This window comes from Herpailurus yagouaroundi, unplaced genomic scaffold, assembly GCF_014898765.1.
Source record: "Herpailurus yagouaroundi ecotype Mexico unplaced genomic scaffold, PumYag 545, whole genome shotgun sequence".
In the NCBI taxonomy this organism is placed as follows: Eukaryota; Metazoa; Chordata; class Mammalia; order Carnivora; family Felidae; genus Herpailurus; species Herpailurus yagouaroundi.
The window spans coordinates 525,129-551,363 of record NW_024412762.1 but is presented as its reverse complement, the minus strand read 5'-3'; the positions used below and the strand labels follow the sequence as shown (position 1 = coordinate 551,363).

The window sequence follows — 26,235 nt, the reverse complement described above, 5'->3', positions numbered from 1 at the left end:
GTTTATTTATTTTTGGGACAGAGAGAGACAGAGCATGAATGGGGGAGGGGCAGAGAGGGAGGGAGACACAGAATCGAAAACAGGCTCCAGGCTCTGAGCCATCAGCCCAGAGCCCGACGCGGGGCTCGAACTCACGAACCGCGAGATCGTGACCTGAGCTGAAGTCGGACGCTTAACCGACTGCGCCACCCAGGCGCCCCCTCATTTTCTTTTTAAAAATGTTTTTTCTTGGGGTTCCTGGGTCGCTCTGTCGGTTAAACATCCAACTTTGGATCAGGTCATGATCTCACAGTTCGCAAATTTGAGCACCACATCGGGCTATGTGCTGTCAGCACAGAACCCACTTCAGATCATCTATCCCCCTCTCTCTCTGCTTATCTCTCTCTCTCCAAAATAAAATAAATACGTTTTTTTGATGTCTTTTTTTCTTTCTTTTCTTATTTTATTTTATTTTATTTTATTTTATTTTGTTATTTTATTTTATTTTATTTTTGTGTGTGTGTGTGTGTGTGTGTTGTTTTTTTGTTGTTTTTGTTTTTCTGATACCTAAGTTGGACTCGGGTAATTGGTTGTCATTTTTGTATGTACTCTGATAGATGTTTTATGTTTTTAAGTATCCTTATAAGAGCCCCTCTTCTGTAGCATTTCACCATTTTCGCAGTATATAGTGTTTTTATTGCCTTTCACTTGTAAGTCATTTTTAGTTTCAATTAACAATTTCATTAATTAATTGATTAATTAGATTCATGAGTTCTATTTGTGTCTTAGTTAGAGAACATGAGCTATATCAGGGGTTGGCAAATTTCTTCTGTCAGGGACCAGAGAGTAAACATGTCAGGCTTTGCAAATTCATGCAGTCTCTGTACAACTGCTTGACTCTGCTGTTGTAACATGGTATATAAACAAAAGGATGGGTGTGGCTGCATTTTGATAAAATTATTTACAAAAACATATAGTAGGCTGTATTCGACCATGCCAATCTGCAGTCTACATGATGCCTATTTTTTGAGGTTTACTTTTAGAGCAATTTTTTGTATTTCTATGTGTGCCAAAGAACGTGTATTTTCATTTTGTATATGTCCATTAAGTCTTATTTACTAAATGTTCAGTTCAGATTACGTGATTCTGCAGCTTTTTCCCTTTCTGACCCATCACTAGTTGGTTTTGTATTAAAATCTCCCTGAGGGTGGTTTTGTCCCTCTCTTTGACTTTCTCTTTCCTCAGCAACTTTTTTGTCGTGAAGTCCTCTTTGGTAATTGTAAAATACTGGCTCTCTTTTTACTCTTTACTAACATATCTCTCTCCAACTTTTAACCCTTCTGCATCCATGTTTATATGTTTCTTACTAACATTGGATGGCTGGCTTTTATTTTATCTAATCTGACAAGCTTTTTTTTTTTCCCCCTCATTGCTAAGCTCAAACCATTTACATGTTTTTGTTTTCTTGGTTTTCTTAAGGCTAATATAAACTTTAGCCATAGTTGATCACATTTCTTTTCATGTCTCTTAGCATTGTCTGGATTTATCTTCTCTTCAAGTATTTCCTCCAAAACATTTTCACGGTGGATCTTTTTTGTGGCAAACGTTTTGAGGTCTTATAAGCCTAAGAATACTTTTCATTATACCCTTTAATATGAATACCTATTTGGGTAAAAAAGTTTAGGTTATGAGGTTTTTTCCCAGTATATTATAAATACTACTTTATTGTGTATCTTGGTATCTCTCCTTTTGTAGGTAATATGCTCTTGTTTTTTAGAAACTTTCAGAATGTTTCTGTCTTTGATATACTCAAATTCTGTATATTTTATCCTAACATGTCTAGATACCAGCTTTTCCATATCTTTTTTTCCCCCAGTTTTGTGAAAAATGTTGGTATTTTAATAGGGATTGCATTAAATCTGTAGATTGCTTTGGGTGATCTGGACATTTTTACAATATTGGTCCTTCCAATCTATGAACATGAAATATCTTTCCATTTATTTGTGTCTTCAGTTTCTTTTATCAATGTTTTACAGTTTTTGTGGAGTACAAGTCTTCCTAGGTATTTTATTGTTCTTGGTGCAGTTGTAAATGGGATTGTTTCCTTATTTTCTATTCTGCTACTTCGTTATTAGTGTGAAGAAATGTAAGATTTCTATATATTAACTTTTTGCTGTGATTTTACTAAACTCATTTATCAGTTTTAGTTTTTTGGTGAAGTCTTTAGGGTTTTCTACATATAATATAATATATTACAATAGTGTAATATATTATAATGGTATAGTATAATAGTGTCATGCAATCTGCAAATGGTGAAAGTTTTACTTCTTACCAATTTAGATGCCTATTTCTTTTTCTTATCTGACTGCTGTGGCTAGGACTTACAGTACTATGTTGAATAAAAGTAGAGAGAGTGGACACCTTTGTCTTATTACTGATCTTAGAGGAAAAGCTCTGTTTTTCACCACTGAAATATGTTAGTTGTGTGGTTTTCATATATGACCTTTATTATGTTTCCATATCTTACATGATCAGCATTCATGGAGGCTTTCAACCTAAGGCCATTTGATTTTATTATATGAAATCCACCTGTATTATTTCCTTAAATATTTCCTACTCTCTTCTTTCTCTCTTCTGGGACCCATTATTTAGATATTGCGCCCATTTGCTGCCTCCTTCTGCCTTTACTTTTCCCATACAATTTCTCCTCTTACTTCCCCTCTCTTGCCTCTCTCCTCAAGCATGATCTGTGGTCCTCCATCTGACTCTACTCTGACTTGGTCTTCAGCAGTGTCTGTTCTCCCGCAAATCCCATCTCCTTCAATGACTATGTTGCTCATATTTAATATCTACGCTTGGTTCTTTTCTATAATTCCTTGTCTTGTTACCATGCTTATCTTAACATCTTGGGCCTTCCTTCACTTCCAATGGTCAGTGTTGTTGGTTGGTGGTTTTTTTCTTTGCAGCAGATGTGCTCCTCAGGGTTCTGTGCAGTGGAGACCCCTCCTCACACTACATGTTGCAGGAGAACCCAGGCAGACCATGGTGCCAGTGCACCCAGGCATGAAAGATTCCTGGCAAAGCCCAAGGGCAGAGGCCCCAGGATTATAAAACCAAGGCCAGCCACTGCCTCCCAGGTGCTTCTTCTCCCTTGAATTTGACCTCAGTCCCCTAGAGAAAATCCACATGAGGGAACAGCCATTCCTGGATGGCTATCCACCTGTCCCTCTACCCTAATATCCTACTTCTGTCCTGGTCTGGAAGGCCAAGCTACCATGGCCACTAATCAGTACAGTTCAAGGCCAGTGGTGATTATGCCAGCAAACTTAGGGGACACAGGAGCAGAACCTACCCTGGTTTTCTTTGCTGTATCCTTGCACTGTGTCCTTTCCCTACTCCATCCCACATGCCCCAGCTCACGCTTTTGGCTTGCCTAGGACTTGCCAGCATGTAGAGAAATTGCTCTCATCCATCTGTAGTTTCTCCAGGGGATCTCTGGGGGTCAGATGGGGAGACAAAATTTCTCTGCCAGGCCAGGGAAGCCCCCCCATCTTTCAGGTCTCCTCACTGACACTTGAATTTAACTGTCACTCTTTGTGTCCACAGGGTCTCCGGAAGAGGGAACTGTTGAAGGAGCTACTGCCAGTCATTGGGCAGAATCTCCGCTTTCAGCGCCTCTTCACCGAGTGTCAGGAGCAGCTCGATATCCTGAGGGACAAGTAGCCTGCCTAGGCCTCCCCTGGCTACAGCAAGGGCAGGGCCACACTCTCACCGCTGACAACACAGAGGACCACCTCTCACCTCGTCAGGCTACAGAAGGACGAGGAGACACTGGCAAGAGGTGGGCTGTCCCGTGCCAGCACCAACCCAGCTTCCTGGGCAGACTTCCCCTATTTCCTGGGCCTGTTGCTCCCTCAGAAGGAGGAACCTCTGCCAGCCATTCATCCCTCCCTCCAGGACCCCTGTGCAGAGCTGGGGCTGGGGCCCTGCCCTGCTGCCCCGGAGTCAGTGAGGCACTCCCAGGCCTGCCGTCTCCAGCACGGTCCCAAGGTGGACGCTAGTCCCTGCCACTGCAGGCACCGTGCTGCTTCAGCTATGACGAATGAGCCATTTGTGAAAGAGAGAGAACCCTGAAATGTTAGTGTATTATGCGGTCAGTAGGCTGACCCCGAGACCTATGTAAAAGGAAAGCCTATTCCAACACGGACTATTTTTGTACTAGAATTTGCTAACTTGTAATATGGAATTTTCCTTTTGGCCAATAATCAGGATTTCCCCTATAAGTCACTTGGACATTGGTCACTTGTAGGAAATTTAAACTCTAATTATGACAGCTACATTGAAAAATAATTGTACTGAAATTAACTTGTCTATCTTCATTTGGTTTTAATTTTTAAATGTTTGTAAAAAGAGACTGTTTTTTGGGGGAATGGGGCAGAGGGGTGGGCGATTTCTTTTGTAAGTGTAAAATAAATGAACACGCATTGGATACCAAATCATCCTGGCTTCCCCTGCCTTTTCCTTCTAACTTCCACCTTCCCCTGAAATGGGCAATAATGGAACATCAGAACCAGAAAGGATTTTTGATGTCATCTATTGGCCCCAGCCTCTCTGTGCAGAAATTCTTTCCCACTGTGGAGGTCACTTCTTTGAAGGATCTGAGGCTGAGCTGGGGGTAACCGATAGGCCACCTCACATAAGTCTCTTCCCAAGCCATGCCTCAAAGTTCTTCTGGTGGTGGGGCCCCTTGGTCTCTGATCATACTGGCAACCAAGAGCTACAGCTGACTTGCCAATTTCATGGAAGGAAATCAGTAAGTACAGGCTTGAGTTTTCGGAAGAATTACCTGAAAGCTGGGATTTTCTTAGAAAGTGGTCCAGAGGCTGACCCACAGGAGAGGAAATAGCTAGAATCACGGAAACCTCAAGTGTGGTAAGGACTGAGCACCTTTACCTCTGTGTTATGCACCTCACTGTTGCCTCCCTGCCAGCTGTGTGGGATCTCAAGTCTGGAAACAGAGACCTGGATTCGGAATTAGAAGGCCTGGGTGACTTTGGCCACTGATAACCCTCTCTGGATGCTTCCTTACTTAGTGTCCATCTTACTGCCTTCTCATTCATGTCAAGTGGCTGGATGAGACACCAGCATACATGCATGCCTGACCAAGCCAGAGTACAGAGTGCATGTGGGTATGAATACCTCAAAAGCCAGGCTACAAGTATGAGCCCTTCTTTAAGGAATGAGGAACCAGAGGTGCTATGTGGGTCAGTCAACTCCCCAGGCAACTCTGCAGCAAAGCATTAAGAAATTTTTGGAGCCACAGAATGCACATGGCCTCAGGACTGACAGGCTTGCTGAAGTCCAAACCAGCAAAACTCTGGGCCTTGCTTTTCAGCTGTCAAATGGTGATGAGGTTAAGAAAACCTGCATGGTTGTAAGGACTAACTGGGATCACGTAGTTAAAGTCCTGACACTTAACAAATACCTCCTTGAAGAAAATTTTGACAATCAGTGTTTTAACACTCTTATTTGGAGAGGAGAAGTTAAGCAGAAAGATGTCAGGGACTTCCACTTCCAGCCAAGATGGAGTAACAGAAACCAAATCGACCGTCCTGCCTGAACCAACCAAAAAAGCCAGTCAACATACATGAAACGATGATCTCAAGACACTGAATGTCAGAAAGCAAGGGACAGTAATCCTGGGAAATAGGAAAAACAAACAAATTGAGCCCTATGACTGCTCCAGTTTACTATCCAGAGAGAGAGTTTCCAGTCTGCAGCAAAGGTAGGGTAACCTGAGGAAACCAGCAGACCTACTTGAGTTGAAGAAATAAAGCCTAGAGCCCAGGGAGACCAAGGCAGCTAGAGTTCACAGGACATAACACCAGAAAGGAGAAAACTCCGTAGAGAGAGAACCCTGGAACTCAGCAGAGGAAGCCCTACCCTATCCGTGCATATTGAACTGAGCACTGATCAGTGTGTGCAAATGAGGAAATAGCCAAGGCTAGGCAAAAAACCACCTGAACAGATTAGAGTGAAAATTGCCTACGTTTTACTCAGGGTTAAGAACAGCACTTGTTCCTACGAACCAGACTAGAAAAACATAACTCACAGGCTTGGTTGAGGTAGAGTACTTAGGAAGTATTGCCTCAATATTGAAGAATAATTAGAACAGTGCTCCAGATTCATCTAACAAAAAAGCAAGACCCAAAAGGATTAAATTGTCCAGCTAATTAATTACATTGCAAAGCAAAGTTCAAGAGGATTTACAACAACTAAACAACTAAAGTATGCAACATCCAACAAAGTAGAGTTTACAATGTCTGGCATCCAAACAAAGACTACCAGGCACACGAAGCAGGGACACGATCCAAAATGAATTATAGCATTATCCATTATGATCAAAAAATTAAGTGCAAACATAACAAGAAAGTCACAAGCTTCTAAAGATGAAATAGATTAGACATCGCAAAAGATTTGTGAATGTAAAGCCATAGCAATAAAAATGTTCCAAGACAGAAAAAGTCCATAAGAGGAAAGAAAAAAATAGTATTAATAAGCCATGGGACAACATCAAGTGGCTCAGTATACAAGTAATTGAAGTCCTCAAAGTACATGATAGAAAAGTGAGTGACAGAAAAAAATATTTGGAGAAATAATGGCCAAAAATTTGCCCTATCCTTATCCTTTGTACTCTTCCTGGTGACCCCTGTGCCACTGTCCCTTTTCTCCTCACACCTACCCCTAATGCCTGATGACCTCCCTACTCCATCTACTGATGCCCCACACCTTCCCACTACCTCTGCCCACAGACCTTGTTTGCAAGCAGAACACTGTGGGCCTGTATTGTCCAAGCCTAGGACTCCTTGCCTCTCAAAATTCTGACCTGATCATATTGGACACCTCCCAACTTTAGCCTCCAGATCACATGGGAGGAGTCAGAGCATTTTACAAATTAGGTTGGTGCAGTAAGAGGTTATATATACACACAGCAGATACACTCAAAACAAAGAGCAAAGTCCATCATCTCGTCACATATGGTATCTACTCTCCCTGTCCTTTCACGTACATGGCAAATATTATTCTCCACATCGTTCTTCATCTTTAAATGTTATTTCTGTTTTGGTTTTAAGTTTCTAATTTTTGTGAAAATTACTATTCTTTTGTAACTTAAATTTAACTTAATTACTTCTGTAATTTTTTAAAGTTTGTTTTTGAGACAGCGTGCACATGAGCAGGGGAGGGACAGAGAGAAAGGGAGAGAGAATCCCAAGCAGGCTCTGCTCTGTCAGTGTGGAGCCCAATGTGGGGCTCAAACTCATGAACTGTGAGATCATGACCTGAGCCGAAATCAAGAGTCGGACGCTTAACCAACTGAGCCACCCAGATGCCCCTTTAATTAATTATTTTAAACTTAGGACACTTTACTAAAGATACATGGATGGCAACTAAAACAAGTACATGAAAAGATGCTCAACATCATTAGTCATTCAGAAAATGTAAGTGATAGATGATAAAACCACAATGATATAACAACATATACCTATTAGAATGGCTTAAATTGTTAAAAATTACAATACTGAGTATTCATGAGAACGTGCAGCAACTGGAACTTTTGTACATTGCTAGCAGGAAGACAAAGTAGTCACTTTGAAGTTTGACAGTTCCTTATAAAGTTAAAAACATACACTAACCATAGAACTCACGTATTCCATTACTAGGTTTTTGTTTTGTTTTTAAAGATACAGAACATTTTAATCAACTCAGAATGCCTCATGTTGCCCCTTAAAAATTTTTACCGAGATAAATAATTCACATAATATGCAGTTCATCTATTTAAAGTGTACAATTCAGTGGTTTTTAGTAGAGTCACACGTATGTGCAATCATCACTGTGATCACACATAAGTGCAATCATCACTGCAGTCACTATTAGAACATTTTCATCACCTCAAAAAGAAACTCCATACCCTTTATTATGCCCCATTCCCATAATCCCTAAGCAGCCATCAATCTACTCTTTGTCTCTATCATTTGCCTATTCTGGATATTTCATAATAAATGGAATCACAGAATATATGGTATTTTGTAACTGGCTTCTTTCACTTAGCATGTTTTCAAGATTCAACCATGTTGTAGCCTGTATTAGTGCGTCACTCCTTATGGCCGAATAATATTCGTTGTTTGGATGTACCATATTTGGCTTATCCATCCACTGATGGACACTTGAGTTGATTTCACCTTCTGACGATTATGTGTAATGCTGCTATCAACATTGTTTACAAGTTTCTGTATGGACATGTTTTCATTTCTCATTAATATATACATAGGAATAGAATTACTAGGTCATATGGTGACTAGTTAACTGATGAACTTCAAGACTGCCTTCCAAATGGCTGCACCATTTTACATTTATACCAGCAGTATATGAGGGTTCTGATTTCTCCACATTCTCACCAACGATTCTTGTTACCTGACCATCCAAGTGAATGTGAAAAGGTATCTCACTGTGGTTTTCATTTGCATTTCCCTAGTGACTAAAAACATTGAGCATCTTTTAAAGTACTTATTGGTTATTTAAATATCTTACTTGGAGAAATGTCTATTCAGATATTTTGCCAATTTTTAAATTGAATTATTTTTCTTTATTTTTGAGTTGTAAGAGTTTTTTATATATTCTAATACAAGTTCCTTATCAGATATAAGGTTTAAAAATATTTCTTCCCCTTCTGTAGGTTGTACATTTACTTTCTTGATAGTGTGTTGAAACATAGAAGTTTTCAGTTTTTTTTTTCTTTTTTTTTTTTTTCAATGTTTATTTATTTTTGGGACAGAGAGAGAGAGACAGAGCATGAACGGGGGAGGGGCAGAGAGAGGGAGATACAGAATCGGAAACAGGCTCCAGGCTCTGAGCCATCAGCCCAGAGCCCGACGCGGGGCTCGAACTCACGGACCGCGAGATCGTGACCTGGCTGAAGTCGGACGCTTAACCGACTGCGCCACCCAGGCGCCCCAGAAGTTTTCAGTTTTGATGAAATCTAATTTATTTTTTCATTTGTTATTTGTGCTTCTAGTCTCATATAAGCAACCATTGCTAACATCTGAGGTTATGCGAATTTACCCCCGTGTTTTCTACCAAGAATTTTATAGTTTGGGCTCTTATATTTAGGACTTTGATCCATTTGGTGTAAATTTTTATATATGGTGTGAGTTAAGAATCCAGCTTCACTATTTTGCATGTGGCATTCCAATGTGCCAGCACCATTTATTGAAAAGACTATTTCCCCCATTGAATGGTCTTGGCCCTTTTGTTGAAAATCATTTGGCCATAGACACATGAGTTGTTTCTAGACTCTCAGTTCCATTCCATTGATCTATATTTCTTTATACCCATATTACACTGCCTTAATTAATGTTGCTTTACAGCAAGTTTTGAAATCCAAACATCAGTTTGTTCTCTGTATTTATGGGTCTGTTCCTGCTTTTTATTTGTTTTGTTTTTTAGATTCCATTAAATGAAATCATACGGTATTTGTCTTTCTCTCTTAGCATAATACTCGTAGGTCCATCTCTGTTGTCACAGATCACAAGACCTCATCCTTTTTTTATAGCTGAGTAATATTCTGTTACACACACACACACACACACACACACACACACACACACATATGCCACATCTTTATCCATATATCAACGGGCACCTAGTTTGCTCACAAATTTTGGCTATTATAAATAATGCTGCAATAAACATAAACATAGGGGTACATATATCTTTTTGAATTAGTGTTTTCATTTTCTTTGGGTAAATACCTAGTAGTGGAATACTATTTCATATGGTAGTTCTATTTTTTAATGGGGGGGGGGAGTGGGAACATGCATACTGTTTTCCACAGTGGGTGCACCTATTTGCATCTCCACCAACAATGCACAAAGGTTCCTTTTTCTCCACATCCTCACCAACACTTGTTATTTCTTGCTTTTAAATTTTAGCCATTCTGACAGATGTAAAGTGATACCTCACTGCAATTTTGATTTGCATTTTCCTGGTGATTAGTTATGTTGAACATCTTTTCATGTGTCTGTTGGCCATCAGTATGCCTTATTTGGAAAAATGTCTATTCAGATCCTCTGCCCATTTGTTAATTGGATTATTTGTTTTTCGGGTGTTGAGTTATACAAGTTCTTTATATATTTTATATATTAACCCCTTATCAGATGCATCATTTGCAAATATATTCTCCCATTCAGTAGGTTGCCTTCTCATTTTGTTGATGGTGTTCTTAACTGTGCAAAACTTTTTATTTTGGTATAGTCCCAATAGTTGATTTTTGCTTTTGTTTTCTTTGCCTGAGGAGACATAGATAGAAAAATGTTGCTATAGCCAATGTCAGAAAGCACTGCCTATGTTTTCTTCTAGGAGTTTTATGGTTTCAGTTCTCACATTTGGATCTTTAAATCCTTTTGAGTTTATTTTTGTGTATGTTTTAAGATACTGTTTTTAAGTAATCTCTACACCCAATTTGGGGCTCAAACTCACAAACCCAAGATCAAGAGTTGCATGTTGCACTGACTGAGCCAGCCAGGAGCCCCTATCTTTGTGTACGTTTAAGACGTGGTCTGGTTTCATTCTTTTGCATGTAGCTATCCAGTTTTTCCAGCACCACTCATTGAAGAGATTCTTTTCCCCATTGTATATCCTTTATCATAGACTAATTGACCATAAAAGCATGGGTTTATTTCTGGGCTTTTTATTCTGTTCTATTGATCTATGTGTCTATTTTTGTGCCAATACCATACTGTTTACATTATTACAGCTTTGTAGTATATCTTGAAGTCTGGAATTGTGCTAACTCCAGCTTCGTTCTTTCTCAAGACTTCTCTGACTATTCAGGGTCTTTTGCAGTTCCATTCAGATTTTAGTATTATTGGTTCTAGTTCTGTTTGGGGTTGGGGGGAAGTGCCATTGGGTATTTAGATACAGATTGTGTTGAATCTGTAGATTTCTTTGGATACTATGGACACTTTACCAATATTAATTCTTCCAATCCATGAACATAGAATATCTTTTCATTAGTGTCATCTTCAATTTCTTTCATCAATGTTTTATAGTTTTCAGAGTACAGGTCTTTCACCTCCTTGGTTAAGTTTATTCCTAGGTATCTTATTCTTTTTTTTTTTTTTTTAAGATTGTTTTTAGGTTTTTTTTTAATGGTTAATTATTTTTGAGAGAGAGAGAGTGCACAAGCAGGAGAGGGGCAGAGAGGGGAGCAGACAGAGGATCCAAAGTGGGCTCCATGCTGACAGGAGAGAGCCTGATGCAGGGCTTGAACTCACCAATCACAAGATCATGACCTGAGCCGAAGTCAGACGTTTAACTGACTGAGCCACCCAGGTGCCCCTTAGGTATTTTATTCTTCTGGTGCAATTGTAAATGGAATTGTTTTCTTAATTTCTCTCTCTGCTACTTTATTATTAGTGTATAGAAACATAACCAACTTCTGTGTATTAATTTTATATCCTACAACTTTACTGAACTCATTTATTCTAATAGTTTTTTGGTGGAGTCTTTAGAGTTTTATATGTATAGTATCATGTCATCTGCAAACATAGTGACAGTTTCACTTCTTCCTTACTGATATGTATGCCTTTTATTTCTTTTTCTTGTCTGATTGGTGTGGCTGGGACATCTAGTACTATATTGAATAAAAGTGTGAAAGTGGACATCCTTGTCACTGATCTTAAAGGAAAAGCTCTCATTTTTTTCACTATTTAGGATGATGTTAGCTGTGGGTTTTTCATAAGTGGCCTTTATAATGTTGATGTATTTTCCCTCTAAACCCCCTTTGTTGAGAAAGTATCCCTTAATTTCTTTCAATAATATTTTGTTGCTTCCAGTATATAAACTTTTCAGTTATTTTATAAAATTTATTCCCAATTATGTTATTCTTTTTGATGCTATTATAAATGGAAGTGTTTTTATTTTTGTTTTTGAGAGAGAGAGAGCATGTTAACAGGGGAAGGACAGAGTCGGGGGGTGGCAGGGACAGAGGATCTGAAGCGGGCTCTGTGCTGACAGCAGAGAGCACCACGAGGGGTTTGAACCCACGAACCACCAAATCATGATCCGAGCTGAAGTCCAACGTTTAACCAATTGAGGCACCCCTATAAATGGAAACATTTTTAAAATTTTGCTTCCAGATTGTTCATTTCAAGCATATAGAAATACAATTGATTTTTGCCTGTTAATCTTTTATCCTGGAACCTTGCTGAACTCTTTTATTAGTTTTAATACTTTTTAATGAACTCCTGGAGATTTTCTACATACCAGATTATGTCATCTGTGATTAGAAATAGTTTTACTTCTTTTTCTATCTAAATGCCTTTTATTTCTTTTTCCTGCCTAGTTGCTCTGACCAGAACCTCTGGTACAAGGTTGAATAGAAGTGGCAAGAGTGGATACCATTGCTTGTTACTGATCTTAGAGTGAATGTGTCCAAGTCTCTCGCCATTAAGTATTATATACTAATTGTAGGTTTTTAAGATGATTTAAGATCCGATTGAAGAAGTTCTCATCTAATTATAATTGATTTTTTTGTATATTGAACCATCCTTGCATTCCTAAGATAAATCCCAAATGGTGATGGTATATAATTCTATTTACATGTCACTGTATTTGTGTCCATATTCAAAAGATATATTGGTTTGAAGTTTATTTGTGAGGTCTTTTATGGTTTTAGAGACAGGGTGTCACAGAATGAGTGAATAAGTTGTGAAGTATTCCCTACTGTTCTATTTCTTTGGAGAATTTGTGAAGAATTTATACTAATTTTTTTAGTGTCTCATAGACTTAAGCAGTAAAGCCACCTGGGCCTGTGCTTTTTTTGAAAATAGGTTTTTTGTATTACTAATTCAATCTTTTTACTTGTTAGAGATCTATTTGGATTGTCTATTTCTACCTGAGTTGATTACAATAGTTTGTCTTTCTAGAAATGTGTTCATTTTATCTAAGCTATCTCATTTATTGGCATACAGTTGTTCATAGTATTGCTTTATAATTTTTTTTATTTTTGTAAGATGGTAATTTCCCTCTTTTTTTCTGATTCTAATAATCTAATTTTCTCTCTTATTTCCTTGATCAATATAGCTAAAGCTCATCAAATTTTTTAACTTTTGCAAAGAAACAGCTCTTGATTACCTTTATATTCTCTATGGTTTTCATATTCTCTCTTTCATAAATTAGTGCTCTGATCTTTATTACTTCCTTCCTTCTGCTTGTTTTAGGTTTAGTGTATTCTTTTCCAGTTTTTGTAATTAAATTAAAGCTATGAAATTTCCCCGTAAGTACTGCCCTAACTGCATCCTATGAGTTTTAGTATGTTGTGTCCTTGTTTTCATTTATCTCAAATTATTTTCTTTCTCTTTTGATTTCTTCTTTGACTCATCAGTCATTTAGAGTGTGTGATTTAATTTCCACATATTTATGAATTTCCCAATTTTATTTCTGTTATTGGTGTGATTTCATTCTACTGTGGTCAAAAAAGTACTTTGTATTATTTCTATCTTTAAATGTATTGAAACTTGTGTTATAGTTTATCCCAGAGAATGTTCCATATACACTTGAGAATAATGTATATATTACTGTTATTAAGTGGACTCATGTTGCTCTTTTATAGCCACAACAATTCCCATTCACCCCATCATCTCTTTAATCTGTTCTCCCTTTCTGCAATTTTGTCATTGCAAGAATGTAAAATAAATGGAATCATATAGTATGTAACCTATTGGAATTGGCTTTCTTCACTCAGGATAATTGGAGACTAATTCAAGTTGTTTTATATATCAATATTTCATTTCTGTTGCTAAATACTAGTTTGTGGTTTTGCTACATAGTTTTTATAATCATTCACCTATTGAAGGACATCAGAGCTGATTCCAATTTTTGATTACTATATGTTAAAACTACTAAATTTTTTGTATAAACCTACATGTTTGCTTTTCTTTTTTCTTTTTTTAAATGTTTATTTATTTTTAATAAAGAGAGAGAGCACAAATAGGGGAGAGCCAGAGAGAGAGGAAGACACAGAACTGAGGCAGGCTCCAGACTCTGAGCTGTAAGTACAGAGCCCAACATGGGGCTCAAACCCATGAACCACAAAATCATGAACTGAACCAAAGTTGTACACTTAACGGACTGAGCCACCCAGGCGCCCCATCTTTGTTTTTTTTAAAATAATGCCTAGGAGGACAATTGCTGGGTTTTATGATAGATGCCTGTGTCATTTTTTCAATAAACTGATAAAGACAATTCAATGAAGAAAGAAAGAATAGTCCTTTCAGCAAATGGTGTTGTAAGCACTAGATATCCACATGCAAAAAAAAAAAAAAAAAAAAAAAAAAGAATCTAGACTTTAAAAATGCTGCTCTAAGTCAATGTTTTTTAATACAATTTTATCATTTTTAAAATATTTACTTATTTTAGGAGAAAGAGCACAAGCATGGAATGGGCAGAGAGAGAGAGGGAGACGGAGAATCTCAAGCAGGTGCTGCTGTCAGCACAGAGCCCAATATGAGGCTTAAACATCATGAATTGTGAGGTCATGACCTGAGCCAAAACTAAGAGTCAGGTGCTTAACCAACTGACCCACCCAGGCACCCCAGAAGTCAATGTTAAAAGATTAAAAATACAAGCCTCATACTCAGAGAAAATATTTGCAAATAAGTTATCTGATACTAAGGACTTGTATGCAATGTATATAAACTCTTCATAGAACTCTCAAAATTCAACAATAGGAAAACAAGCAACACAATTTAAAAATGCACAAATGATGACAGACACTTCACCAGAGAAGATATACAGATAGCTGTAAGTATGTGAAAAGATGCTTCAATTAGGGAATTAAAAATTCAAAAAAACAATGAAATAACTAGTACACATCTATTAGCTTGGCTAAAATAAAAGAACTGACAAAAAACAAAAACAAAACCCTGGCAATACCAAATGCCAACAAGGATGTAGAACAACAGGAACTCTCATCTGTTGCTGGTGGGAATGAAAAATGGTACAGCCACTTTGTTTTTTTTTTTTTTTTTAAGTTTATTTATTTTTGAGAGAGTGAGAGCATAAGTGGGGAAGAAGAAAAGAGAGAGGGGGACAGAGGATCTGAAATGGGCTCTGTGCTAACAGCAGAGAACCCAACATGATCTCTTAACTTGTGTTTTTCTATAGGAACATCTTTATTTTCCCATCATTTCTGAAGAACACCTTTGCCAGATATAATATTCTTGGATAACATTTTTTTCCTTTCAGCACTTTGAGTTTATAATCCCACTTTCTCCTAGCCTTATAAGGTTTCTGCTGAGAAATCCACTGATAGCTTTATGAGGGTTCCTTGTAAGGTACAAGCTTCTGTTCTTATCCTGTTTTTACGATTCTCCCTCTGAATATGATTTTTGTCATTTTTATTAGAATGTATCTTGAAAAAGATCTCTCTCGAGCCAAAGCATAAGAGACTCTTAAAAACTGAGAACAAACTGAGGGTTGATGGGGGGTGGGAGGGAGGGGAGGGTGGGTGATGGGTATTGAGGAGGGCACCTTTTGGGATGAGCACTGGGTGTTGTATGGAAACCAATTTGACAATAAATTTCATATATTGAAAAAAAAACAAAAAAATAAATAAATTAAAAAAAACAAAACAAAAAAAAGAGAAAAAGATCTCTCTCTTTTTTGAGAGAGAGAGAGAGAGAGAGAGAGAGAGAGAGAGAGAGAGAGAAAGCACCAGTGGGGGCAGAGGGGCAGAGGGAGAGACTCTTAAGCAGGCTCCATGTTCAATACAGAGCCTTACACAGGGCTCAATCCCACACCCCTGGGATCATGATGTGAGCTGAAATCAAGAGTTGGATGCTCAACCGACTGAGCCACCCAGGCACTCCTTGAAGAAAATCTCTTTAAGTTGAGTTTGTTTGGTGACCTATGAACTTCATTAGCTTAGTAATCTAAATCTCTCCCCAGATTTGAGATGTTCTCAGCCAGTATTTCTTTAAATAAACTTTCTGCCCTCTTCTTTCTTCCCCTTCTGGAACACCAATCATTTACAAATTCTTCCTTTTGGTGGTATCCCATATATCATGTAGGCTTTTGTTGCTCTATCATTTTTTAAAAATTCTATTCTGACTAGATAATTTCAAAGTTCCTGTCTTGAACTTACAGTTTCTTTCTTATGCTCAATCCATTCTAATGTTGATGTTCTCTATCTCATTTTTCATTTCATTTATTATATTCTTTAGCTCCTGAATTTTTGTGCAGCTACTTTTTATTATTTCTATCTCTCTTTTTTAAAGGTTATATTTTTTTAAGTGTTGTCTACACTCAACATGAGGCTCAAACTCATGATCCTTAGATCAAGAGTCACATGCTCTTCTGACTGAGCCAGGCAGTGGCCCCAATTTCTATCTGTTTTTTAAACTTTTCATTTTGTTTGTGTATATTTTCCTGATTTCACTGAAATCAGGTTTTTTGTAGCTCAATGAACTACCTTAAAACAGCTATTTTTAATTCTTTATTAGTAAATCTCAGATCTGCATGTCTTTGGAATTGATTACTAGTAAATTGTAGTGATCCCTGAGTGGTGTTATGTTTCTTTGATTTTCCATAGAAGTTTTGTGTTGATGTCTTTGCATTTGAAGTAGCAGTCACTTCCTCCAGTCTTACTAACTGCACACAGGAGAGAAATACCTCTGTCAGCTCTGCTAGTGATTCTGAGGCTTTCTTGGCCCTTCTATGGACATGCTTACTCTACACTTTTTGCTCCCTTTGATGGCAAAATTATTAAGTTTGTATGCCTTTTCTCAACCCTGCAATGCACCAGGGTGGGTGCTGACAGTCTCTTTTTTTCTTTCCCAAGGGTGGTAGAAAAAAATTTATGTTTGTTGTCTCTCCCTAGCCTGCAGTTTGGGGCTGCTTTCTTTGCATGCTCACAAGCCATCTGCCAGAGCTTGCTCTTACCACCACCATTGAGAACAAACATAGGGAGCCAACCATAGGATGTGGCATGTGGGTGAGGTACACGGAGTTCTGGGGGTGCCTATGGACCAGATTGCAGGCATCTGCAGGTGAGACATCCTTAGCAGCTTGTGGGTGGGCTTTTTGATGGAGAATTCAATGTGGTTGATAGGATCTTCATTCCTTTAATGTCCTCTAGGAGTCCTCCCAGCCTCTTCCTGGCCCTCCAGTTATGTAACTCATGATTCAGTACTCTGGCTGGCATGAGGAATAAATAGGCCCCTTTGGCAGCATACTGCACAGCTAGGAAAGCCAGGTGCTCACTCAACACTCTCACTTTCCCCTGCAGGAGAAACCACAAGCTGAGAAGATATCTTGGCCCTGAGCTGTGCCACCTTGGAGAAGGGGTGATGCAGATAAGTTAAACTGTTCCTCTTACCTTGTCCAATGCATCCAAATTCATATTTTTTTGCTTCAGTGGTATGATGGAACTTCTCCACTGGAAACCTGGACTTCCACAAAGACTCTTTCCTATAATTGATTGTCTAAGACAGCGTTCTCCAGGGGCTCCTGGACCATGGCCAAGAGGGGCTGGAGTCAGTTCTTGGGTCACTGAAGGGTTTCTGTGAGGACTAAGGTCCATATGCCTATTACCTGATGCACAGTGAGCAAGACTCCTCCTGGATCCATTGGTGTGTAGTACTGGATCCCATAGACTATAGATGGATGCCAAATTGTTGTTGTTGAGGAGGGTCACAAATGAGAGGAATATTATTAAGCCATCTTTCTGATGCCACTCCCTCATTTATAATATAAGCATTTACTGCTAAAATTCCCCTCTCAACATTGCTTTGGCTATATTCCACAAATTTTGTTATGTTTAATTTTTATTTTTGTTCAGTTCATTGTATTTTTAAAAATTTCCCTTGAGCCTTTGTCTTTCATCCATGGATTATTTTGAAGTATATTGTTTAGTTCCCAAGTATCTAGGGATATCCTGTTATCCTTATACTGTTGATTTCTAGTTACTCAACAAATTTTAAATTTGTTGAGGTTGTTTTATAACCTAGTATATGGCCCATTTGATTTATATTCCATAGGTGCTCGAAAAAAATGTGCATTTTGTTGTCACATGGAGTATTGTACACAACTCTATGAGATCCTGTTTGTTCCTCTTTTCTTCTCTTAGCTGATTTTAAAAACAATTGTATGAAACAATATGTTTATAATGTTTCTTTGGGCATATAACTTATAGAAATATAAAATACTTGCCAATAATAACACAAAGGAAATGGGTGCAGCAAAACTGTACTGAGCTAAAGAAATTACTCCAGATGCCAACTCAAATACACAAGAACAAATAAAGAGAACTGGAAATGATAATAAAGAAGGTAAATATTTTTTAAAGCTATAGATATGTATTTGCTCTCTTTCATTTTCTTATTTTAAAAGCCATTAAATTATATGAAGTAATAATTACAACAATGTATTTAGAGCTTAACATGTGTGAGGTATAATATATATGACAATAATATCACAAAAAGGGGGAAAGGAATAGTGCTATATAGTTATGTTTATGTATCTTACTGGAATTAAGTTAGTATAAATCTGAACCTGCCTCTGATAAGTTAAAATGTGTATAGTAAGTCCTAGAATGACCACTAATGATATAACTTTAATATGTGTGTATATGTATGTGTATGTATGTATGTATGTATGTATGTGTGTGTGTATATATATAATTGAAAATCATTGAAGATGTTCATCAAAAAGTTAAACATAGACTTGTCATATGATCCATTAATTCTACTCCAAGGTATAAACCCTAAAGAATTGAAAACAGGGTATGCCAGTGTTCATAGCAGCATAACTTCACAATAGCCAAAAAGTGGAAATAACCTAAGTGTCCAATCACAGATCAATAGATTTTTTAATGTGGTATATACATACAATGGAATATGCAACTAATATCATTCTGATACTAAAACCAGACAAAGACATCACAAGATTTCAACAAGGTGTCAAGACAATTATATGGAGGAAAGAAGTTTTTTTCAACAAATGGTATGGGGACAACTGGATAGTGAATCATAATTTGCTGGCTTCAGGTTGACAGCAATAATAATAACATATTGTGGGATTTAATAACGTGTATGACAACAATAGCACAGATTACAAGGGGATAAATTTGAAGTATGTTTAAATTATTTTTTTATAAAATTTTTAAATTATTTATTTTTGAGAGAGAGACATGAGAGAGAGTGTGAGTTGGGGAGGAACAGAGAGAGAGAGGGAGACACAGAATCCAAAGTGGGATTCAGGCTCCGAGCTGTCAGCACAGAACCCGGATGCAGGGCTTGAACTCAGGAACTGCGAGATCATGACCTGAGCTGAAGTTGGAGGCTTAACCAACTGAGCCACACAGGCACCCCATTAAATTATTATGCTATATGTGAAATGCTATTGTATTACTTGAAGGTAAACAGTGACAAGTTAAATATGTATAAAGTCTAGTGCAACCACTAAAAATAAAACAAAAATAACAATTATACTTATTAAAGCCACAATGGAGATGAATGGCATTATAAAAATACACTGTTCATTCCAAACAAGCAAGAACAAAAATAAGTAAACAAGGCAGGAAAAAGTAGTAAAAAATACAGATAGGACAAATGAAAAAAAAAAAAAACAGCAAGGTGGTAGACTTAAATCCAAGCTAATCCATAATCAAATATAAATGGTATGAAAAATCTAAGTGGTATAAACACTCTGAATTAAAATGCATGGATTTTCACTTTGGATAAAAAACAGCAAACTGCTATAAATACTGCCTATAAGAAACCCACTTTATACATAAAACAAATAGGTTAAAAGTGAATGGATGGTACGCGACATTGTGAATATAACTAATGCCACTAATTGTGCACTTAAAATGGGAAAAATTATGTTATATGTATTCTAACACAATAAAACAAATAGTAAAGTTAAAAAGTGAAAGATTAGAAAATAAATTATGGTAACAGTGTAGAAAAAGATTAACATAGCTAGTTTGACTGCTATGCTTTGATAGCATCTTATAAGGTTGGTCCTCGGCTGTTGTCTGGAAACTTAGATTTCAGGAGAATTTCTACCATTAACTGGTAATAGAGGATTGTTGAATCTAAACCTTTTGTACAAACAATATTATATATGCTGAACACTTGCTTTCACCCTGGCAGTCTGGAATTTGATTATTCACCAGAATAAAGTTATCTTGTGATCATACCCCAATCAAAATCTTGGGCATTTAGTTTCTAATGACCTCTCTTGATAAACAACATTTCACGCAGGTTGTGACATCTTTTGTTGGCAGAACTAAGCATGTCCTGTGTGACTCCACTAGGACAAGACTCTAGAACCCCGCACTTAGTTTCCCCTGAACTGCACCCCAGCGTGCACTTGATTTATGATTGAATTTATTCCTAACCAAATTTCAATCAGCTTTTTTTGAGAAACTGCCAAACTGATTCTGTAATTTATTCAAAAATGCAAAGGAACTAGAAAAACCAAAAAATTTTGAAAAAAAGAACATAGTTGAAAGACCTACACTGATTTTGAGTTATGCCTGGGTGGCTCTGTTGGTTAAACAGCCGACTTTGGTTCAGGTCATGATCTCATGGTTCATGAGTTCAAGCCCCGCATTGGGCTCTGTGCTGACAGCTCAGAGCCTGGAGCCTGCTTCAGATTCTGTGTCTCCCTCTTTCTCTGCCCCTCCCCCACTCACTCTGTGTCTCTCCCTCTCTCTCTAAAATAAATAAATATTTAAAGTTTTTTTAAAGCTCAGTCATTAAGACAGTATGATATTTATACAAAAACATATAAATAGATGAATAGAATAGAATAGGGCATGCAGAAATAGACCCAAAGGTATATAGTAAATTTATTTTCAACAAAGTTGTCAAAGTAACTCAATAAAGAAAACATAGTATTTTCAACAAATGGTGCTGGAACAATTTGACATCCACTTGTTTAAATAATGAACTTCAGTTTACACCATATCATTTTTTTTTAATCTCAAAATGGGGTAAAGACCTAAATACAATATTTTTTTTATAAAAGCAACTGGGATTCTTAATGATAACACAAAGGAATGAAATATGAAGAGAAATATAAAATATATGTCATCAACATTAAAACATTGGAGTGAAGTAAAGGAAGATAGAAGAGTAAGAAGAATCAGGAATCTGTCTCTCCACAATCTGTCTTTCCACAAAAATTATACTGGCAGAAATCATCTGATGTAAGTATTTTGGAACTCGAGTCTATATGGATGATTACAGCTTCCTGGGGAAAGCTTGGCTAGTAAATTGCAGTTTATTTTTATTAATTTCAGTTTTAGCACAGTAATGGCTACCCATTTTCCATCCATTGAAGCCTACAGCAAGCAGGCAAATCTATGTTCCTGGTGTGGCTTTCTGGAACCACCATGGACAATAAGGACCTTGTCCTCAAATATTAGTGTTTGGTATTCCCACTGTGAGCAATAAGGGCTGCAATAAGCAAGTCCCACTGTGCCCACTGTGGGCAATAAGGACTTTGTCCCCAAATATTGGTGTTTGGTATTCTGATTTTTTTTTTTAAGGCAAGTATTTTTGTTTAGTTTTTATTTTAGGGAAAGAGCATGTACACAAGCCAGGGAGAGGGGCAGAGGGAGAGAGAGAGAGAAAGAGAGAATCTCAAGCAGGCTCCACACTCAGCATGGAGCCTGATGCGGGTCTCAATCCCATGATCCTGGGATCATGACCTGAGCTGAAACCAAGAGTAGGATGCTCAACTGACTGAGCCACCCAGGTGCCCCAGTATTCTGATTTTTGACTGCTGCTTTTGACCACTGAGATGCAGCCCAGAGGCTGGCCACTGTTGTTTTAACTTGCACCAGTTGAAATTCCTAGCAAGGGACTGAAGAACAGTCCCTGGGGTATTTTTTCTCTCTGTTTCTTTTTACCTTTTTTTCCCCTTCGAGAGTCAGACATTTAAGGATTATGACATTCAAAATCAGACATGTATACAGGGAAATTTAGAAAATTTCTATGTATACCCATGGAAACAGAGTGTCAGAAAAGAACTGAGAAGATCTCGAGCTTTCATCTCAGGCTAATCACAAGCAAAGACACCCTTGAACAACTTTAAAAACAGAGAGAGAGAGAGAGAGAGAGAGAGAGAGAGAGAGAGAGGAGGGAGAGAGAAAATTCTGGAGAAGGGGAACAATCTGATTCCAGAGTTTCCACATTATGAAATTCAAATGTCCAGTTTCAACAACAAAAAATCACAGACATACAAAAGGGAAAAAGAAAAACAGTAAAGTATAGACCATTTAAAGGAACAAAATAAATCACCATGAGCTGTCTCTGAGGAACCGCTGACATCGGCTTATTAGACAAAACATTAAATATGACTTTCTTGGGTCACCTAGGTGTCTCAGTCAGTTAAGTGTCAAACTCTTGATCTCAGCTCAGGTCTTGATTTCAGGGTCATGAGTTCAAGTCCCACGCTGGGCACTGCACTGGGCATGAAGTCTAGTTAAAAACTTTCTTAAAGATACTAGAAGAGCTAAAGGAAAACATGGGAATAGACAGGAAAACTATGTATGAACAAAATGAGAACATCAATATCAAAAAGAGGTAGAAATTTAAAAAGAAATTCTCAAAATGAAAAGTACAATAAATGAAATAAAAATTCACTGGAATGTTTTAAAAGTATATTGGAGCAAGCAGAAGAAAGAATTGGCAAACTTTAAGATAAGGCTATTGAAATTATTTAGTTTAAGGAATAGAAAGAGAAAGGAATGGAGAAAAGTGAACTGAGCCTAAATGACCTGTGGGACACTATAAAACAGTCCAACATATATGTTGTGGGAATCACATAAGTAGAAAATAGTGAGAAAGGAGCAGAAAGAATATTTGAGGAAATAAGGATTGAGAACCTCCCAAATTTGGTTTAAGACATGAATCTACAAATCTAAGAAACTCAACAAATTCCAACTAGTATAAACAAGCCAACAAACCCCCCCCCCCCACATTATAGTCAAACTATGAAAATCCAAAGACAATCTTAAAAACAGCAAGAGGGAAACAGCTCCTCACCAGAAGGAATCTCAATAAGGTTATCAACTGATTTCTCATGAGAAATCTTGGAGGCCAGAATGTAGTGTGCTGATATATTCAAAGTGCTGAAAGAGAGAAAAAAAAAAAGAACATTATTATTTCTATATTCAGCAAAACTGTCCTTCAAATATGAAGGAGAAATTCTGACATTCTCGGATAAACACTGAGGGAGTATGTTACCACTAGAGCTGTTCCACAAGAAATGCTAAAGGGAATCCTTCAAGTTGAAATGAAAGAATGCTAGACAGTAACTCAAAACTATATGAAGAAATAAAGATTGGTAAAGCTTGTGGATCCTTCCTGTGCTGCTTCTCTCTTTTGCTCAGGCCTGTGGTGCTGGCAGGATGGGCAAGTGTCATAGTTTTCATACTTCCAGGAAGTTCCATAGCCAACGACAAGATCAGAAGTGATAAACATGCTAGAAGGCCCATTTTGGCACAGCCCTGAAGGCCAACCCTTTTGGTGGCACTTTCCATGCAAAAGAATTGTGCTGGAAAAAGTAGTCCTTGAAGCCAAATAGCCAAATTCTGCCGTTAGGAAGTGTGTCAGGTTCCAGCTAATCAAGAATGGCAATAACAATAATAATAATAATAATAATAATAATAATAATAATGAACTATTGGGACCACATCAAGATAAAAAGCTTCTGCACAGCAAAGGAAACAATCAGCAAAACTAAAAGGCAACTGACCCAATGGGAGAAGATATTTGCAAACGACGTATCAGATAAAGGTTTAGTATCCAAAATCTATAAAGAACTTATCAAACTTACCCCAAAAACAAATAATCCTGTGAAGAAATGGGCAAAAGACATGAATAGATACTTTTCCAAAGAAGACATCCAGATGGCTAAAAGACACATGAAAAAATGGTCAATATCACTCGTCATCAGGGAAATACAAATTAAAACCACAATGAGATACCACCTTACACCAGTCAGAATGACTAAAATTAACAACTCAGGCAACAATAGATGTTGGCAAGGATTCAGAGAAAGAGGATCTCTTTTGTACGGCTGGTGGGAATGCAAACTGGTGCAGCCACTCTGGAAAACAGTATGGAAGTTCCTCAAAAAATTAAAAATAGAATTACCCTATGATCCAGCAACTGCACTACTAGGTATTTATTCAAGGGATATAGGTGTGCTGTTTCAAAGGGGCACATGCACCCCAATGTTTACAGCAGTGCTATTGGCAATAGCCAAAGTATGGAAAGAGCCCAAATGTCCATAGATGGATGAATGGATAAAGAGGATGTATTACTCAGCAATCAGAAAGAATGATCTTGCAATTTGCAACTACATGGGTGGAACTAGAGGGTATTATGCTAAGCAAAATTAGTCAGAGACAAATATCATACTACTTTACTCATATGTGGAATTAAGATACAAATAGATGAACATAAGGGAAGGGAAACAAAAGTAATATAAAAACAGAGAGGGAGACAAACCATAAGAGACTCTTAAATACAGAGAACAAACTGAGGATTGCTAGAGGGGTTATGCGTGGGGGGATGGGTTAAATGGGAAAGGGGCATTAAGGAAGACACTTGTTGGGATGAGCACTGGGTGTTATACACAGGGGATGAATCACTGCAATCTACTCCTGAAATCATTGTTGTATAATATGCTAACTTTGATGTAAGTTAAAAAACAATAATAATAAATTAATAAATTTTTTAAAAGAATGGCAAAAAAAATCACAGCCTTTGTACTCAATGATGGTTGTTTGAATTTTATTGAGGAAAATGATGAGGTTCTGGTTGCTGGGTTTGGTTGCAAAGGTCATGCTGTCAGTGACATTCCTGGAGTTCACTTTAAGGTTATCAAAATAGCCAATGTCTCTCTTTTGGCCCTATACAAAGGCAAGAAAGAAAGACCAAGATAATAACTTTTGATGATGAAAACATGGCAATAATAAATTTTCATTTACCAAGAAAAAAGGAAATAAAGATTAGTATGTGACAATTATAAAAGCTAGTGCTATTGCAATTTTTCCTTGTAACTCCATTTTTTATTTTCCACATTATTTAAAAGACAAATGCATAAAAAGAGTTACTAATCTATGGCACTGAGCACCAAAAATACAAATATATAATTGTTGACATCAGTAAAAGGAGGAAGAATGAGCTGTATAGGAACAGATTTAAGTTGATATAAATTCAAATTAGATTGTTATAAATTTAGGATACTAAATTTAATCCCCATGGTAAGGACAAAAATGTATTTATACAACATACACAAAAGGATATAAGGGAATAAAGATTTTTCTACAGACGGGTGCCTGGGTGGCTCAGTCAGTTATATAACTTCAGCTCAGGTTATGATCTCACGGCTAGTGGGTTCGAGCCCCGCATCGGGCTCTGTGCTGACAGCTCAGGGTCTGGAGCCTGCTTCAGATTCTGTGTCTCCCTCTCTCTCTGCCCCTCCCTCCCTCCCTCCCTCTCTCTCTCTCTCAAAAATAAATAAACATTAAAAAATGTTTTTAACTTTACTACAGAAATAATCAACTGAACACAAAAAAAAGGCCATAATAGAATGAGATACATGAAAGGCCTATAAAGCATATAAGAAAGCAGTAGCAAAATAGCATAATTCCTTCCTTATTAGTTTCTACTTTATGTAACTAAATTAAACTCTGCAGTCAAATGAGAGATTAACACAATGGATTAAAACACATGATCCAACTATATGCTTCCGATAAGTGGCTCACTTTCAGTCCAAAAACTCAAATTGGTTGAAAGTGAAAGGACAGAAAAGGATATTCCATGAAAATAGTAAATAAAAGAGAGCTGGAATGATTATACTAATATCAGACAAATAGACTTTAAAGAAAAAAGATTACAATAGACAAAGATATTGTATGTTAATAAAAGGTTTACTACAGAAAAAAGATACACTATTTACAAACCTAATAACAGACCCTCAAAGTATATGAAGCAAATATTAATAGTACTGAAAAAGGGAAATAGTACTACAATAACGGCTGGAGACTTCAATAGCTATCTTTTAAAAAGAGATAGAACAGGGGCGCCTGGGTGGCGCAGTCGGTTAAGCCTCCGACTTCAGTCAGGTCACGATCTCGCGGTCCGTGAGTTCGAGCCCCGCGTCAGGCTC

General features: G+C 37.4%; 1 protein-coding gene and 1 long non-coding RNA gene across 6 annotated transcripts in view; one reads left to right on the top strand and one right to left on the bottom strand.

Moving 5' to 3' along the window:
- Positions 1–4,478, top strand: part of HIRA (histone cell cycle regulator) — a 106,290-nt gene extending 101,812 nt beyond the window's left edge. For 4 of the 5 annotated variants that reach the window (XM_040465128.1, XM_040465129.1, XM_040465131.1 and 1 more), the window contains one exon: positions 3,586–4,478. In XM_040465128.1, the coding sequence (XP_040321062.1) occupies positions 3,586–4,040 (455 nt within the window). In that variant the 3' untranslated portion in view covers positions 4,041–4,478. The remainder of the gene's footprint in view (positions 1–3,585) is intronic. The other variant, XM_040465130.1, reaches the window with a different exon arrangement.
- Positions 4,479–16,388: 11,910 nt separating this feature from the next.
- LOC121023310 (uncharacterized) lies at positions 16,389–24,935 on the bottom strand. Its single transcript, XR_005787341.1, has 3 exons — positions 24,834–24,935; positions 24,723–24,724; positions 16,389–16,399 (listed from the first exon to the last, which is right to left on the bottom strand). It is a non-coding gene; the product is annotated as an uncharacterized LOC121023310 (long non-coding RNA).
- Between the last annotated feature and the right edge of the window lie 1,300 nt (positions 24,936–26,235).